The sequence below is a fragment of the Arvicola amphibius genome, chromosome 1, assembly GCF_903992535.2.
Source record: "Arvicola amphibius chromosome 1, mArvAmp1.2, whole genome shotgun sequence".
NCBI lineage: Eukaryota > Metazoa > Chordata > Mammalia > Rodentia > Cricetidae > Arvicola > Arvicola amphibius.
This window is the reverse complement of record NC_052047.1, coordinates 124,062,102-124,077,476: the sequence shown is the minus strand read 5'-3', so window position 1 is coordinate 124,077,476 and position 15,375 is coordinate 124,062,102. Positions and strand designations below refer to the sequence as shown.

The window sequence follows — 15,375 nt, the reverse complement described above, 5'->3', positions numbered from 1 at the left end:
ACAAGCATTACTATAAATATTTAATATATAATATATAAAATATGTTTAACATACTTCATAAATATTTAACATATATTATACTATATAATGTATAACTACTATGTTATTGTGTGAAGCCTATTTAATGCATTGTATATTAATATTATATGCATATATGCTATACTACAATAATGTACATAACCCATAAAAATTTTATTTGTTTGTTTGTTTGTTTATTGAGGCAAGGTTCCAATATGTAGCTCTGTCTGGCCTGTTAAGAGTTCACTACGTAGACCAGGCTGGCTTCAAACTCACAGTGATCTACTTGACTCTGTTTCACAAGTGTTAGTATTAAAGGCATGAACCACCATTCCTGGCAAAATATTTTAAAATATTGGTGGTGTATAACCTTACATTCATTTTGATTTCAAATAATATACTGGGAGCCAGGAGGTACTCAGCTGACAAAGTGCCTGCCTCTGAGCATGAGGACCTGAATTCAGCCCCAGCATCCATATGCAAAAAGCTAGGCATAGCATCTCATGCTTGTAACTCTGGTACTGGGACGACAGAAACGGGAGTCTTCCTGGGCTCACTGGGCAGCTGGTCTAGCCTAATCAGTGAGCTCCAGGCCAGTGAGAGACCACGTCTCAAAGGAGGTGGATGACATTCCTGAGGATGACACCCAGCTTTGTTCTCTGGATTCCTCACGTGATATACACACAAACATTTAAAGAAGGATAATAGAATGAGTATTTTCTTAGGTTATTGTTATCCTAAAACCTGACTTCTAATGGCTGCTTCATGACTGTGGCATGCATTTTGGTTTGCTTGTTTTGAGACAGGGTCTACATAGCCCTGGCTGTCCTGGAACTCTCTACATAGACCAGGCTGGCCTTGAACTCACTGAGATCCTCCTGTATCTGCCTCCTGAGTACTGGGATTAATGGCAGGTAGCAACATGCCTGACCCTATGGTATACTTTTAAAAAAAATATTTGTTTGTTTATTTATTTATTTATTATGTATATAATATTCTGTCTGCGTGTATGCCCACAGGCCAGAGGATTAGATGGTTGTGAGCCACCATGTGGTTGCTGGGAATTTAACTCAGGACCTTTGGAAGACGAGGCAATGCTCTTAACCACTGAGCCATCTCTCCAGCCCCCTATGGCCTACTTTTTTACTTAAATAGTTACTATTTAAGTAAAATCTTTACTAACTGTCTGGGGAGAGTTTCTGACCCGTCCTTGAGGTTTTAGAAGTGTAGAGCTGCAGCTGCTATGCCCAGGGCAATTTAAAGGTGCCCATCACACAAGTGTCTTCTGCTGTCTCTTGGGTGAGTGGTACCCCCACCACCCACCTAGCCATCCTCCCCAGCATTGCGTTCTTTCTTTCTTCCATCATTTCCCAGTTCTTAGATAATTAATGACCTATCACTTTGGTTTCTAATGTTTTAAAATTATCTGTTTGGAGATTTAATCTAGTTTTCATTAATTTTTTAGAGCAATTCATTTAAAGCAATGCATTATTGAGTACCTGTATAAAAAGCAATAAAAATATGTGTTGCAAAATTTCCTGACAAAGAATCTGTAATACAAATGAAAATTTCCCCTAATGCCACTCTTAAAAATTTAGCACATGTTCTTTTTTGTTTGTTTGTTTGTTTTTTGTTTTGTTTTTTTTGTTTTTGTTTTTTTTCGAGACAAGATTTTTCTGTAGCTTGTTTGCCTGTCCTGGAACTAGCTCTTGTAGACCAGGCTGACCTCGAACTCATAGAGATCCACCTGCCTCTGCCTCCAGAGTGCTGGGACTAAAGGCATGTGCTACCACCACCCGGCTTAGCCTGTGTTCTTAAAAGATTTTTATATAGTGGACTTTCTTCCATTATTTGTTATGTTACAGACATATTTTTAACTTTTATCTTTAACTTTTTGTTATTTAATAGTTAATACATATACATGATACAATGTAAAATATATGAAAGGCTATACAATAGAAAGCAATTTGAAAACCAATTTAGGTTCATGTTTTTTTCCTTATTTTTATTTTTTGTTATGTACGGGTATTTTGACTGAATGTGACACACACATATGCATCATATATATGTCTGGTGCCTATAGTGGACAGAAGATATTGTTGGGGCCCTAAGAACTAGAATTATAGATGGTTGTGAGCCACTGTGTGGGTGTTGGGAACCGAACCTAGGTCCTTTGTAAGAGTGGTGGTGATATCACCACTGAGCCTCACCTCTCCAGCTCTTAAGTTTACTTCAATAAGCTATATATATTTATTGCACAAAATCTTTTTTTATTTTTATTTTTTTGGTTTTTCGAGACAGGGTTTCCCTGTAGTTTCTAGAGCCTGTCCTGGAACTAGCTCTTGTAGACCAGGCTGGCCTCGAACTCAGAGATCCGCCTGCGTCTGCCTCCCGAGTGCTGGAATTAAAGGCATGCGCCACCACTGCCCGGCTATTGCACAAAATCTTGACAATAAAAGAAACTAGTCATGCTCAGCTTGCCATCTAGGAATAGCATTTGTGTGTGTGTGTGTGTGTGTATGTGTATATACTAAATTTATGTTGTTTTTGACTTTTTGAGACATGATCTCATTTAGTCCAGGCTGGCCTTTAATTCACTGGGTAGCTGAGGGTGACCATGAGCTCCTGGTCTCCTTAGTTACTGGGATTACAAAATGCACCACCATGCAAGCTTTTATAATGTGTATATAATAGATTGTTGTCATCATTATACCCAAGCATTTAATATGTAGTTTATCGCTTGTATTCAGATTTTTCCAGCTCTGGAGAGATCTTTCTAACTGCTTTCTCCTCTGTCTCCCTCTGAGAGCCAGTTTAGTGTATGTACATTACCTTTGGTGACCTCTCTTTGCTTTCTTAATCTGACAGTCATTTTACCTTCTTTTTGTGACAGTGACATCTTTGAAGAAAATGGCTTTCCTGTAGAATTTCCCGTGCCCTAGAAGATGTCTGTTCCTCTTCTTGTTAGCTTTATAGTAAACATTTGACATCATCTATTGCTCTGAGACTACCATGGGAGTCCCGTGTTCACGTAGGAGCACCAGTGTCCAGCTGATCCAACAGGCTAGATTCATACCTGCAGGAATATTCTGAGCTCATAAGAATATACTGTCTTCCTTTTCTGAGGAAGAGATCTGGTCAGGCTTCCTCATCAACTTAGACCATGAAACCCAATATGGACAGGTTCAACAGAACCGCCGTGTACGGGCTGCCCATGCATGCTTCAGCATTGCTAGGGCATAGATTTCAATTTTCATTTTCAGGAATATACTACTGCCCAGGAAGCTATTCGTTCAGTAACCTTAACATTCATTGATATAACCTATCTGAATAAACTCTTATATTGCTGATTACAAAGAAGTGATTTCCAAACTGGGCACCTGCCTTTAATTCCAGCACTCAGGAGGCAGAGGCAGGCGGATCTTAGTGAATTCGAGGCCAGCCTGGTCTACAGAGCTAGTTCTAATACAGCTGGGGCTGTTACACAGAGAAACCCTGTCTTGAAAAACCAGCCTCCTCCCCCCAACCAAAAAAAGAAATGATTTCCTAATTCTGTCTTTCTTCCTACATTTCCTGCTGGCATTCTGCTGTAAAGAAGTGATGGGAATAGGGCAGGGGATGGGAGTGCAGGTGACAGAGTGCTCTCTTAGCATGCATGAAGCCTTGAGTTTGAACCCCAGCACCACATAAACTGGGCGAGTTGGTGTGCACCTGTCATTCATGACTTTGGAGGTAGAGGCAAGAGGGTCAGGAGTTCGATGTCATCTTCAGCTACAAAGCATGTTTGAGGCCAGCATGGAAATATATGAGACCCTGCTTAAACAAACAAACAAAGCAGCAACAGCAGCCTGCTTGTGTTTCCTCCCTTCTTCTTCTCTCCTTCTCTTGTTTCCTTTATCCTTCCTGATCCCTCTTTCTTGCGTGCAGTGTTTGTTTGTCTTTCTGGGTTACCTCACTCAATATAATATTTTACATCCACCCATCCATCTGAATATTTCATGATTTCATTTTTCTTTACAGCTGCATAGTATTACACCACATGCTAAAAATATTTATTTATTTATTTATTTATTTATTTATTTATTTATTTATTTATTTATTCAGTGTTTTTTAAGACAGGGTTTCTCTGTGTAGCCCTGGCTGTCCCGGAACTCCCTCTGTAGACCAGGCTGGCCTCGACATCAGAGCTCTGCCTGTCTCTGCCTCCCGAGTGCTGGGACTAAGTGTGTGCGCCATCGCTGCTTTACTGTACCACGTTTTCATTATCCATTCATCAGCTGAAGGACATTTGGGTTGTTTCCATTTTTTGGCTGTTGTGTATAGAGGAACAATGAACATGGATGACCAAAAGTCTGCAGAGCAGAGTGTCGAGTCCTCTGGCAGATGCCAAGGAGTGTGTGTATCTGAGTCATGGCGTAGATTTAGTGTTAGTTTTTTGAGGATTCTCCACACTGACATCCATAGTTGTTGCGTCAGTTTGACTTCCTGTAGTGAAGGAGGGTCCTCCTTTCCTACAACCTCACCAGGATTTCTTGTCAGTTGTCTTGTTGCTGTTAGCCATTCTGCATTCTGACTGGAGTGAGATGTAATCTCAAGTATTGTAATTTACTTTCCCCAATCTTCTAAGAATGCGAAATATTTTTGAGGTAATTATTAGTCATTTTTATTTCCTCTATTGAGAACTCTCCGTTTAGATCCCTAGCCCATTTTTTAATTGGGTCATTTGTTTTCTTGACTCTTCGTTTTTTGAATTTTTATGTATTCTGAATATTAATTTTCTGTCAGATGCATAGCTGACAGAAATTCTCTCCCATGCTGTGGGTTTCTTCTTCACTTGACTGATTAACAATTCCTTAGCTGTGCAGGAGCTTTTGGTTTTGTGAGTTTACTTGCCGACTGTTTCCCTCATGAATCCCTACGTGAATGCGGTCCTACTCAGAAAGCCCTCGCCTACACTGGATGTCTTTTCTTCTAGATGTTTTAGCGTTTGATTCTCTTGGATCTAATTTTTGTGCAGCGCAATAGATACGTGCCTAATCTGATATTTTTACATGTGGAGATGCAGTTTTCCCAGCCCTATGCAGAACGCCTTCTCCGGATCACTGCAGATGGCTGGGTAGGGGAGGGGATCGCCTACAGAGCCTCTTCTCCCTAGCCAGTTCTTGACCCTGTCAAATGTGGTTTTATTTCTCACTGTTTATTTAGTATGTATGCATGTGAGCATGGATGTGCCATGGCACACATACAGAGGTCAGAGAGCAATTGTAGAAGTCGATTCTCCCTTACCGTGTGAGTCCCAGGAACCACACTCAGGTCATTAGGCCTTAGTTCTTTCCCTGCTGTGGTTCATCTCACTGCCCCCATAAGTGCTGTTTGTTTGTTTTTAAGATTTATTTTCATTATTTTAAATTATGTGTATGTATATGATTATGTGAACATGAGTATAGATGACCAGAGGCATTGGAGCTGGCATTAAAGGTGATTGTGAGCAGCCTCATTTGGATGCTGGGGACCAAACTCAGGTCCTTACGAGCAGAATATGCTCTTAACTGCTGAACCATCTTCCTAACCCCTGGTTTGGCTTTTTGAGACAAGTCTCATGTTGCCTAGGCTGACCTCAAGCTCACTGTGTAGCTGAGGATGACCTGGAATACTCCTCCTATTGCCTCTACCTGACATTATGGGCGTGCATCACCGCTCCCGGGTCTAGGAGTTTTCCTCTTTATCTGGGTCTTCACTGTGATGGTTCTCAACTCTTTAGGGGCATGGTGTATGTAATACTACTTGAAGCAAACAACACATAAAGCCCAGATCTTTGCTTTGGGGACTACAGAGGCTTTCATGACTGAGAAAGCAGATTAATGCAGTGTATACAGATCAGGGAGTGTTCTAGGAGAGTACCTTTTTCCTGTTGTTTTTCTAGCAACCAGTTTCAGATTTTTTGCCTATTATTCTAATTTCTTGTTCCCTACAGAGGACCACAACCTGGTGAAAGTTGTGGAGCTGGTGGATGCTGTGTATGGTCCATATAAACCCTACCAGCTAAAGTACGGCGACATGGAGGAGAACAACCTTCTTATACAGATCAGTGCTGTGCCTCTGGTAATGTCTGATAATGCTGCAGTTTATCAAGCATTCTGTGTGTTAGGCGCTTGGCTCTGTATGGCAGAGGGGTGGGGTGGGATCAAGTGTATATAAAGGGGAAGAGAAGAGGAAAGGAAGAAGGAAGAAGGCAAATTGGTTGGCTTTAAATGCCTCAAGTACTCTTGCAGCCCAAATATAAAATAAATAAAGCTACCAATGTGCTTCTATTTTCGTTTCAGATCACCAGTTAAAAGGTAAAGCAAACAAAACAGAGAGACTTAAATCCTAACTCTCTGTTTCTTCAACTTAGTGATTCTGTCTTGAGTTGGTCTTTTGCCTTTTGTCTCAAGGTTTCAGAGCAGGTATGCTCTCAAGGGGTCAAGGCCATCTCTGTGTCAGATAGTATCTGTTCTTGGGTCGTTTGAGGTGTCCAGCATGAGGTGAGCTGCTCCAGAAGCCTTGACTGAACAGTAGTTGAAGTCTGCTGCTTCAGTTCTCTTCTGGCCCTGCAGGAGGCGATTCCCCGGTCGTACTCCTTTGAGTGTCTAATCAGGGAAATTCATCCTAGCTAGAGGGATGGAAGGTGAAGAACCATTTTAATAATCACAGAAAAAGAGGAAAGAAATGAAAAATATGAGGACAAGATAGCTAAATTTTGGTTGTATTTTTCTGCCAGGAGTTAATTTTTTTGCTGTCACCAGCCACATAAACTACTGACCATCCCTGTTTGCATATGTGTGTTTGTGTGTGTACAGCTCAGGTTTTTGAACCATTACTGTTAGGGATGGCATTTTGGTTTCTTAGGTGATTTAGTCACAGGTGAGTGGGCTTGCCAGCCATCCCGTGTAAATGGTGGTGGGTTCTGTGTTAATGGTATGTATATCAGCATTCTCAAGTCTGATGAGGTTTTGTTTATCTCTATCTACTGCCCAGGAACACGGGGAAGTGATTGACTGCGTTCAGGAGCTGAGCCATTCTGTGCACAAGCTCTTTGGCCTGGCATCTGCAGCTGTTGACAGATGTGCTAGGTTCACCAATGGCCTGGGGACCTGTGGATTGCTGACAGCTCTGAAATCCCTCTTTGCCAAGTAAGCTGAGGAAGCTGAGGGCGGGGCTGATCATCTTGGAGGGTTGTGTCTGTTCCAGTTGAGAGTGTGTTCTGTGTTCCCGCTGTGAACACCCCTGTCCCTGAGCCCAAGAGGACGTTCTGAAGGGTGCTCAGAGGAACATCATTTGCATAGGTGGAGCACTGGAAGTTATCAACATGTTCATCCAGTGGGCTAAGACTAAATACATAATTTAAAATGTCAAGTGAGCTGGGCGTGGTGGCGCACACCTTTAATCCCTGCACAGAGGCAGAGGCAGGCAGATACCTGTGAGTTTGAAGCCAGTGGGATCTATATAGTTCAAGACCAACCAGGGCTATGTAGAGAGATCCTGCCTCGGAAAAACCAAACCAAACACACACATGTGCATGAGTGCGTGTCTCCCCCCCCCCATAAATAATAAAATTTTTAAAGTAAAATAAAAATGTGTTATAAATAGCCTAGAGGTGAAATAAGCTACTTACAGAACATCATCCATTTGAAATGCCCAGAACAGGCAAGTTTATAGAGAAAACCAGAACAGGTCACTGCTTGCCTGGGAAAATGTGGAGGAGATGGAGGTGACTGTTAAGGGTTGGGGTCATCAGAGGCAGAGTGTTTGCATACACGAGGACACTGGGGAACCACCTAGTACCCAAAAAGTAAAACCTGAAACTTGTCACTGAAAGAAGGGAAAAGAGAACTGGAGAAATGGCTCAGTGGTTAAGAGCACTGACTGCTCACAACCTGTTCTTGTAGACCAGGTTGGCCTCGAACTCACAGAGATCCGCCTGCCTCTGCCTCCCGAGTGCTGGGATTAAAGGCGTGCGCCACCACCGCCCAGCAATAAATAAAATCTTTAAAAAAAAAAAAAAAGGAAAAGAAAAGAAAGGAGACTGGGTCCTCTGACCACGTAACTGAGGCCTGAGGGTCCTTGGGAGTGGACATCCTCCAGTATTTATGTAATGTTTTTTGGTCAAATCTGCCCCCATTTCTGTTCTCTCCAGTTTCTTCCTTCTCTCCCCTACCACTTTCCTTCCCAACTTCATGTGTTCTTTCTTTTCTACACCCAGAGTCTACTTAGTACTGCCAGTATGCGCATGTGTGTTAGGCACATGGGTAGCCTCTTGGGGACTGCGTCTTTGAAGAACACTGATTCTAAGACTCGCCTTCCCCAGCAGCCGTCAGTTGCCAACAGCTCCTCAGCTAGGGTAGAACTCCATGACTCTTCTCCCAGGTGTGCTTGGATTTTGGCAGGTGTGGTCTTGTGTAGATGTCATACACGCAGTCACAGCTTCTGTGAGTTCGTGGGCAGTGGGGCTGTCATGTCCAGCACATGCTGTTTCTTTGCAGACGTCCAGCACCTCTGACTCTTACAGTCTTTCCACTTCTCTCTGATGACTCCTGGCTCTGGGGTTGGAGTGACATAGCTGTCTCCTTTAGAGCTGAGCACTCCAGTCTCGTGCTCTGTGCATGTTGATTGACACGGCGTCTCTGTACTGATACCCGTCTACGCACTGACCCGTGGGTGTAAGGATGACAGTTTAGAGGACAGTTTATACTCGGCCCATCTAGTTGAGTGATAGTATTGGGTTTTCTCTAGAATCTGTGGCATAACCAACCACAGGTTTTTGCTCGTGCAAACAGTACAAGGCAGTGCATGAGTTTCATTTTGTGGATCAGGTCTTAAATCCACTTAGAAAGTGCTTGATTGTTCCCATAATGTTTACAGAGCTATTACACTAGTGGGCATATCTTGCCCTAGTTACCATACACTAGCAAATTAAAACAAAACAAAACAATAGTGTTAGATATGGATTGTGTCTTTTTTAGTTGTCAGTGGAGTTCCATAGCCTCCTTCAAACAATGTGAATTATTGTCATGGCTTTTGGTCACCCTTCAAAACTTATAGTAAGACCCTACTTCTGAAAACACTACATAAATTTGAGTCTCAGGACATGGGGAAACCAAGCTGGCCCTAGCTGGAAAAACTTCAGCATGCTGGATAGCTTTTATGGTGCTGGCCGGGGCTATGCACATTTCCCGGGGCTGTGGGGAGAAACAGTCATAGTCCTGCCAGCTGTGAACTTGATGAGCTGCACACACATTGTTGCATTCTCCAAGGACCTCCCTGTGGTAACCCATTTACAGACTCCTTTACTGAGCTGAATGCTACTTTGCTTAGGATGTAGGGAGCTCTGTCATTCCAGAAATACCAGGCTCGCCCCTGTGAGCCCAATGCTCTTGGCTGTGGCCATCAGCCCCACCCCAGGCAGCCCTGTTGAGACCTTACCGGTTAGAGGTTTGTCCAGATGAACCCATGTGTATTTCTGGAAAGAGAGAAGCATTAGTAGTGAGTGTAGTGTTTCCTTATTACTATTTTTTCTTTTAGGTTTGTTTTGTATGCATGGATGTTTTGCTTGCATGCCTGTTTGTGTACCATGTGCTTGGTATCCATGGAGGTCCAAAGGCAGCATTGATCCCCTGGAACTGGAGTTACGGATTATTGTGAACTGCCATGTGGGTGCTGGGAACTGAACCCAGGTTTCTGCAAGATCATCCAGTGTTCTTAATCACTGAGCCAAGTTTCCAGGTGATTCGCACCCTGCCTTTTTTTGTTGTTGGTGTTTTGTTTGCTTTTTTTTCTTTCGCTTTGTTATTTTTGGCTTTTTCAAGACAGGGTTTCTCTGTATAATAGCCTTAACTCCGAGACTCGCTTTGTAGACCAGGCTGGCCTTGAACTCACTAAGATTACCTGCTTCTGCCTCCCAAGTGCTGGGGTTAAAGATGTGTGCCACCTCATCCTGGCCCCTGCCTCATTTTTTAAAACCTCTTCTTGGCCTGCCATCATCAGGGTTTTGTGAATGGAGAGCTTTTCTTTTGAGATCTAAAAACTATTCTCTATGGTAGTAGAAATAATGCTTCTAGACATAGTTCCCCCTAATATAAAACACACAAAATGTAAAATATGCTCCCCTTCTATCAGCTTTCAGTCCTTTCCACAAAGGTAGCATGTTGGGATGTTTTGCTTTTGGTTTTCTGATTCTTCTTTGCAAATAAGTAAGACTTTATCAGCTTTTACAATCTTATCTGTCACCTCTGCTATGAGAATGAGGTCCCGAGCTTCTCAGGCATGTTCTTTCTCTAGCTCTTACTCCTCTGAGCACTTACCAGATTGACGTTTCTTTTGTTTGTTGTTTCTATGATTGAAAAATAATTAATGTTTGCGTTAAAATTTACCATATACCAAAGTATATGGGGCAGTGAGGTCACTGTCTATAGAATTTGAATATTACCAATATCACTGAGTTTATAAATGGAGTTGAAGCTAATTTTTTGTTTGCTTGTTTTGTTTTTTGAGACAGAGTTTCTCTGTATAATAGCCTTAACTATCCTAGACTCGCTTTGTAGACCAGGCTGGCCTTGAACTCACTAAGATTACCTGCTTCTGCCTCCCAAGTGCTGGGGTTAAAAGAATGCCTTACCAAAGACCTTTCATTCATGTTTTCAGAGATTGTATGCTGTTTCATTTATTCTTAAGATAATACAGAAGACGCCATTAAATCCGTTTTAGAGATGAGAGAACTGAGGTCCGAAGGTACCAAGACACCTGCCTAAAGCCAAGGTGTGCTGAATGCCGTCAGAGCAGCTCTTGAGGGTCTCCACCTTGACCCCTGCTCTTCTTTCCTACCACTGGGCTTTAGTCTTCCTGCCATGACTGGTCTAGATTGCAAAAGTACCCAGAATATGAGCAACTGCATTCCAGTGGGGCTGTGTGTTCTGCAATATTTCTAGAACCTATCCCAAAGCAGTGCATGTGCTCGGACTGGTCATTATTGAGCAGCATCTCACCTTGTTGTCCTTGGATTCCATTTGGTGGCCATCCCCTCCCTCCTCATCCAGGACATCCCTTAAGGCCACCTGAATTTTATTAAATGGCCTGGAGATGTTTCTGTAGTCAGAGGTTCCTAAGTGTTCTTGCTCTGTGACAGAGCCTTGAAGGACATTCGCAGGGCTGGCAGTCTGTCCTAAGAGCTGTCGCTCCCTCTTCCTCCCTAGGTATGTGTCTCATTTCACCAGTGCTCTCCAGTCGATTCGGGAAAAGTGCAGACTGGATGACATTCCTCCCAACTCCCTTTTCCAGGAAGATTGGACTGCTTTTCAGAACTCTGTCAGGTAATGTGGATGCTGCGGTGTAAGTGTGTGCCAAGTGGAGCCCGCAAGCTTGGCCATGAAATGCTCTATAAAATAATGTGCATATATGAGGTGCTCCTTTTTTCTCTCTCACTGCCTTTGTTTGTTTGTTTTGAGATAGGGTCCCTTTGTGTAGCCCTGGTGGGTCTGGAACTTACTATGTAGATCAGGCTTTGGCTTGCCACTGCCTCCCAAGTGCCACTGCCTCAAAGGTGTATGTGATCCTGGCTCAGTGGCTTTTAAAAAACTAATAGCTAAATTTAAACAGCCAATAAATAAAAATCCAAAACAACTGCCCACAACAAAATACAGAAAAGATCTCTATAGTTTGTAAAATATTTGCTTATTTTTAAAAAATATTTAGTTATTTTTAATTTATGCATAATGAGTGTTTTGCCTGCATCTATGTCTGTGCACGATGTGCATGCAGTACCAGAGGAGGCCAGAAGGCGGCATCAAATCCACTGGAACCAGAGGTAGGATAACCACCACATGGTTCAGAAAACATGGTTGCAGAGGAGAAAAGTTCAGTTTTCTCCTCTGCAAGAACAAGGCCTTTTAATCTCTGAGCCATCTCTCTAGCCCCTGTGAAGTATTTTAAAAAATTCTTTACAAATGCCTTGTCTTCTTTAATGACAAACTTTTACATTTGGTATGGGACCTCTTTCCCTGTAGCCTGTGGGTTTTGTTGTTCTTGTTGTTGTTGTTTTCCCAAAGCTAAAGTGTACAGCTGTATTTTGGAGAGTACAGCTGAGCTGATCTGTCCTGTTTTGGGTCTAAGAACCACAGCACTTCATCGTACGAGAAGCCTTTGGAAAGGGTCCTTCAGGAGTTGAGTAGCAGGCGTTGAACTAACCCTCTCATGTTGTTCACAGCTACTCTCTGAAGAGCTCATAGGTAGACATCCCCGTGCTTAGGGAGTGTGATCAGCAGTGGGTTGGGAGGTTCGGCTCTGGTGTGTTCAGCCGAAAAGTCTCTGACTCACAGACCCCCTTACCATCATAGTATTTAAAAGAATTTTGGATTTGTCGCCAACAAGTCAAACAAATTGAACACAATCCAGATCTCTGGAATTGCCTACAAAATTTGAGGCTGTGGCACAAAGTGGTCTACATTGTCAGAGACAATGGGGCTGGTGGCTGAAGTTGCCGACTGCCGTGTTCAGAAAAACTGCTTTTTAAGGATTGTGTTCCAGAGGAAGCTGTTCTTCAGCTGACCCACTTCATCCATCTTGCCTGACCCCTGGCTTGGGTGTGTCACATGGCAACATCATGGTACATGCTGTGAATGCCAGAGCTCAGACAGCCACTGAAGGTGGCCAGGGTGAACCAGGACTACTGCAGATCATCTTGGGTTACCACCTTATGGCCTCTGTTCTGTTTATGTTTGTGGACGGCGATGTTTTGGGTGCTGACTGCATCTGTTCCCGCATGGGGTCTCGGCACAGCAGGAAGTATTCTGCACGAGGCTGCTCTGGTGCTCCTGAGCGAGTGGAATATTTTACTTTCTCATAAACCTTTCTCGTGATGGAATGCCCAGATATCCTGGTGATGACAGGCACTTTCGGAGAGAGTTAAAAGTTAACTAGGCTGGGGATGTTTTCAATCCTTGAGTTTGTCCCAACATTATGAGTTTGCTATAGGACCAGTAACCAGAATCTGGGGACTGGTATGGTATTACTTCAAAATGAAAAGATTATGAAATGCAGATGTGACAGTCACTCAGTCTTATCTCTGAGAAGCAAATGGATGGATCAGCATTTGCGTTTCGTGTGTGAGAGGGAGACAGTTTTCTATGCAAATAGCTGTCTAGTAAGTATTGAGTAATACATTCACTTTCAAATTTCAAATTTTACTGAGTACTTCCAGCCAGTTTTCTTAAAGTTAAAACCCAGTAGTTTGGAACCATAAAGCTGTTTGAGGCAGCATTGGGTAGAATTGTGATTCATAGCAGAAGTGCTAGTAACATGGAGTACATCAGGAGGACCCTGCCCTCACCTCTGACATTCATTATATTTGATGAAACATTTCAGGGAGGCAGTGACGGGTTTACGCTTTTCTGGGAACCGAGTACCATCAGAAGGAGCAAATAGTTGGAGATTTTATGAATCAGACTGTTTGTCCTGTAAGTGCTGGCATGCCCAGTAGCACTGGGGCTCAAGTGCTTTCTGTTCTGTTTAGGATCATAGCCACCTGTGGAGAGCTCTTGCGCCAGTGTGGGGACTTCGAGCAGCAGCTCGCAAACAGGTAGGAGGGGGCATCCTTGATCTCCTTGCCCTTCATTCCCTGGGGTTCTTGGTGGGTGGTATTTGATCCAGTACAGGAACAGAATCTGAAGGCCACAGGGCTGGAGGACAAGGTGTCATTACTGTCATCATTAAACGTTTATTGAACACCTAAAAGGGCAAGGCTCATCCTGGTTGGCAGTAGTCACATAAATATGCTTAGATATGGAGGCACCGGTCCAGAGGAGGAAGTAGTACACATTGTTTCCCAATTATATGTGGGTTAGGCTTCTACTTATAGTCAGTTATTGGGCTCGAAATAAATTTCCTCATAAAGACCATGTTACAAGTGGTGACTAAGGCCCCCAGATGAGCCCAGAGGATTGAAATTAACCCAGGTAGCCTGCAGTCCAAGTTCTGGGGTAGAAATCTAGGCTTCAAGGGGTGAGAATCAAAGGAGAATTTTGGAATACACTCTAAGAAAAATCGTATTATCCTCCTGTTTCTCCTCTTGTATTGCCAGGGCTTTCTTTATATGTGATCCAGCATTGCCCCATCCAGACATTTCCCTACCAAGCTTCCCAGCTTCCTTGTTCCTTTATTCTGTGGGAGTTAAGAAGCCTGGTGTGGGGGGTGGTTGTTGTTTAACTGTTATTTAATATGTGTGTGTGTGTGTGTGTGTGTGTTTAGAAAAGTCCTTACTATATAGCCTAATCTGTCCTGAAACTCACTGTATAGACCAACTGACCTTGAACTCAGAGGTCCATTTGCCTGTACCTCCCAAGTTCTGGGGTTGGGATTAAAGGCTCGCACCACCATAGCTAGTTGAGAGAGGTGTTGATTTTAACTCTGTTGTCATCAGAACGTATAAGTATTGTTCCCACACTTACGTTTGTCTGTCCTTACACTGGCATTGCTCTGAATATGTGTTAGACATCACTCCTCTTCAGGACATGGTAACTTTCCTTTTGCCTTCCAAAGGGTCAGGACGGCCTTGGTTAGGAAGGTGAGTGAGGATTGATTGGTGGCTATGGGGATGGACTTAGGCTGCAGCTGCAGCCTAGAGAGAAGCTAACAGGCTAGCTCTGCTTCAGTGAGAGACCGCACAGCCTCTGAAAGAGGTGATGTCATCCTGGAAGCACTGAGCCTGGGGACAGTCACCATCTGTGTTCCCTTCTGGGGCCCTGCTTGGTGTGTGGCAGCCGCCCTGTAAAGCTTATCTGATCTTCCATCTGTCTCACCTTAGAACCCAGACTCTAGCAGGGCCATTCCCCAGGAGCAGGCACACGGCAAGGCAGAGCAGACACTGGATAAGAGTGACAGCATTGACTGTCACTCTTAAGGTCTCTTTGCAAAGGGTTATGGGTTGTGTAAAACAGAACTGGGTATCACTTCTTTCTTGGGTGACTTGGGCGAGATACAGGGAGATTGCTGTGACTTCTCCATACCTTCCTGGTGCTCACCACTTTCCTTTAGAACACAGGAGCAAGCATCCCTGACATATGATGCTTCTGTTTATGATGCTTTGGCTACACCCTGGTACATTCAGGAGAAAAATGTGTTTCAAATTTTGGTCCTTTCTAGACTAGCACTGTTTGGGACATGACCCTTTCTTACAATGCAGGGTGGTGCCTGCCACCCTACAGCTCTCTGTCTCTAGTGTTGGCAAGCTAGGAGTCTAGGAAGTTGAGGACTTTAGGATGATTTTAACTTATGAGGATTATTGGATCTCAGTCTGATTGTAAGTCTAGGAGTATCTGCATTTTCCCC

The 15,375-nt window shown here is 43.4% G+C and overlaps 1 protein-coding gene across 1 annotated transcript in view; it reads left to right on the top strand.

Annotated features, from left to right (window-relative positions):
• Cog7 (component of oligomeric golgi complex 7) overlaps positions 1 to 15,375 on the top strand; it is a 64,043-nt gene that overhangs the window by 27,625 nt on the left and 21,043 nt on the right. Inside the window, exons 8-11 of the mRNA XM_038332561.1 lie at positions 5,993 to 6,120; positions 7,036 to 7,190; positions 11,247 to 11,363; positions 13,562 to 13,627. Coding sequence (XP_038188489.1) covers positions 5,993 to 6,120; positions 7,036 to 7,190; positions 11,247 to 11,363; positions 13,562 to 13,627 — 466 coding nt within the window. The remainder of the gene's footprint in view (positions 1 to 5,992; positions 6,121 to 7,035; positions 7,191 to 11,246; positions 11,364 to 13,561; positions 13,628 to 15,375) is intronic.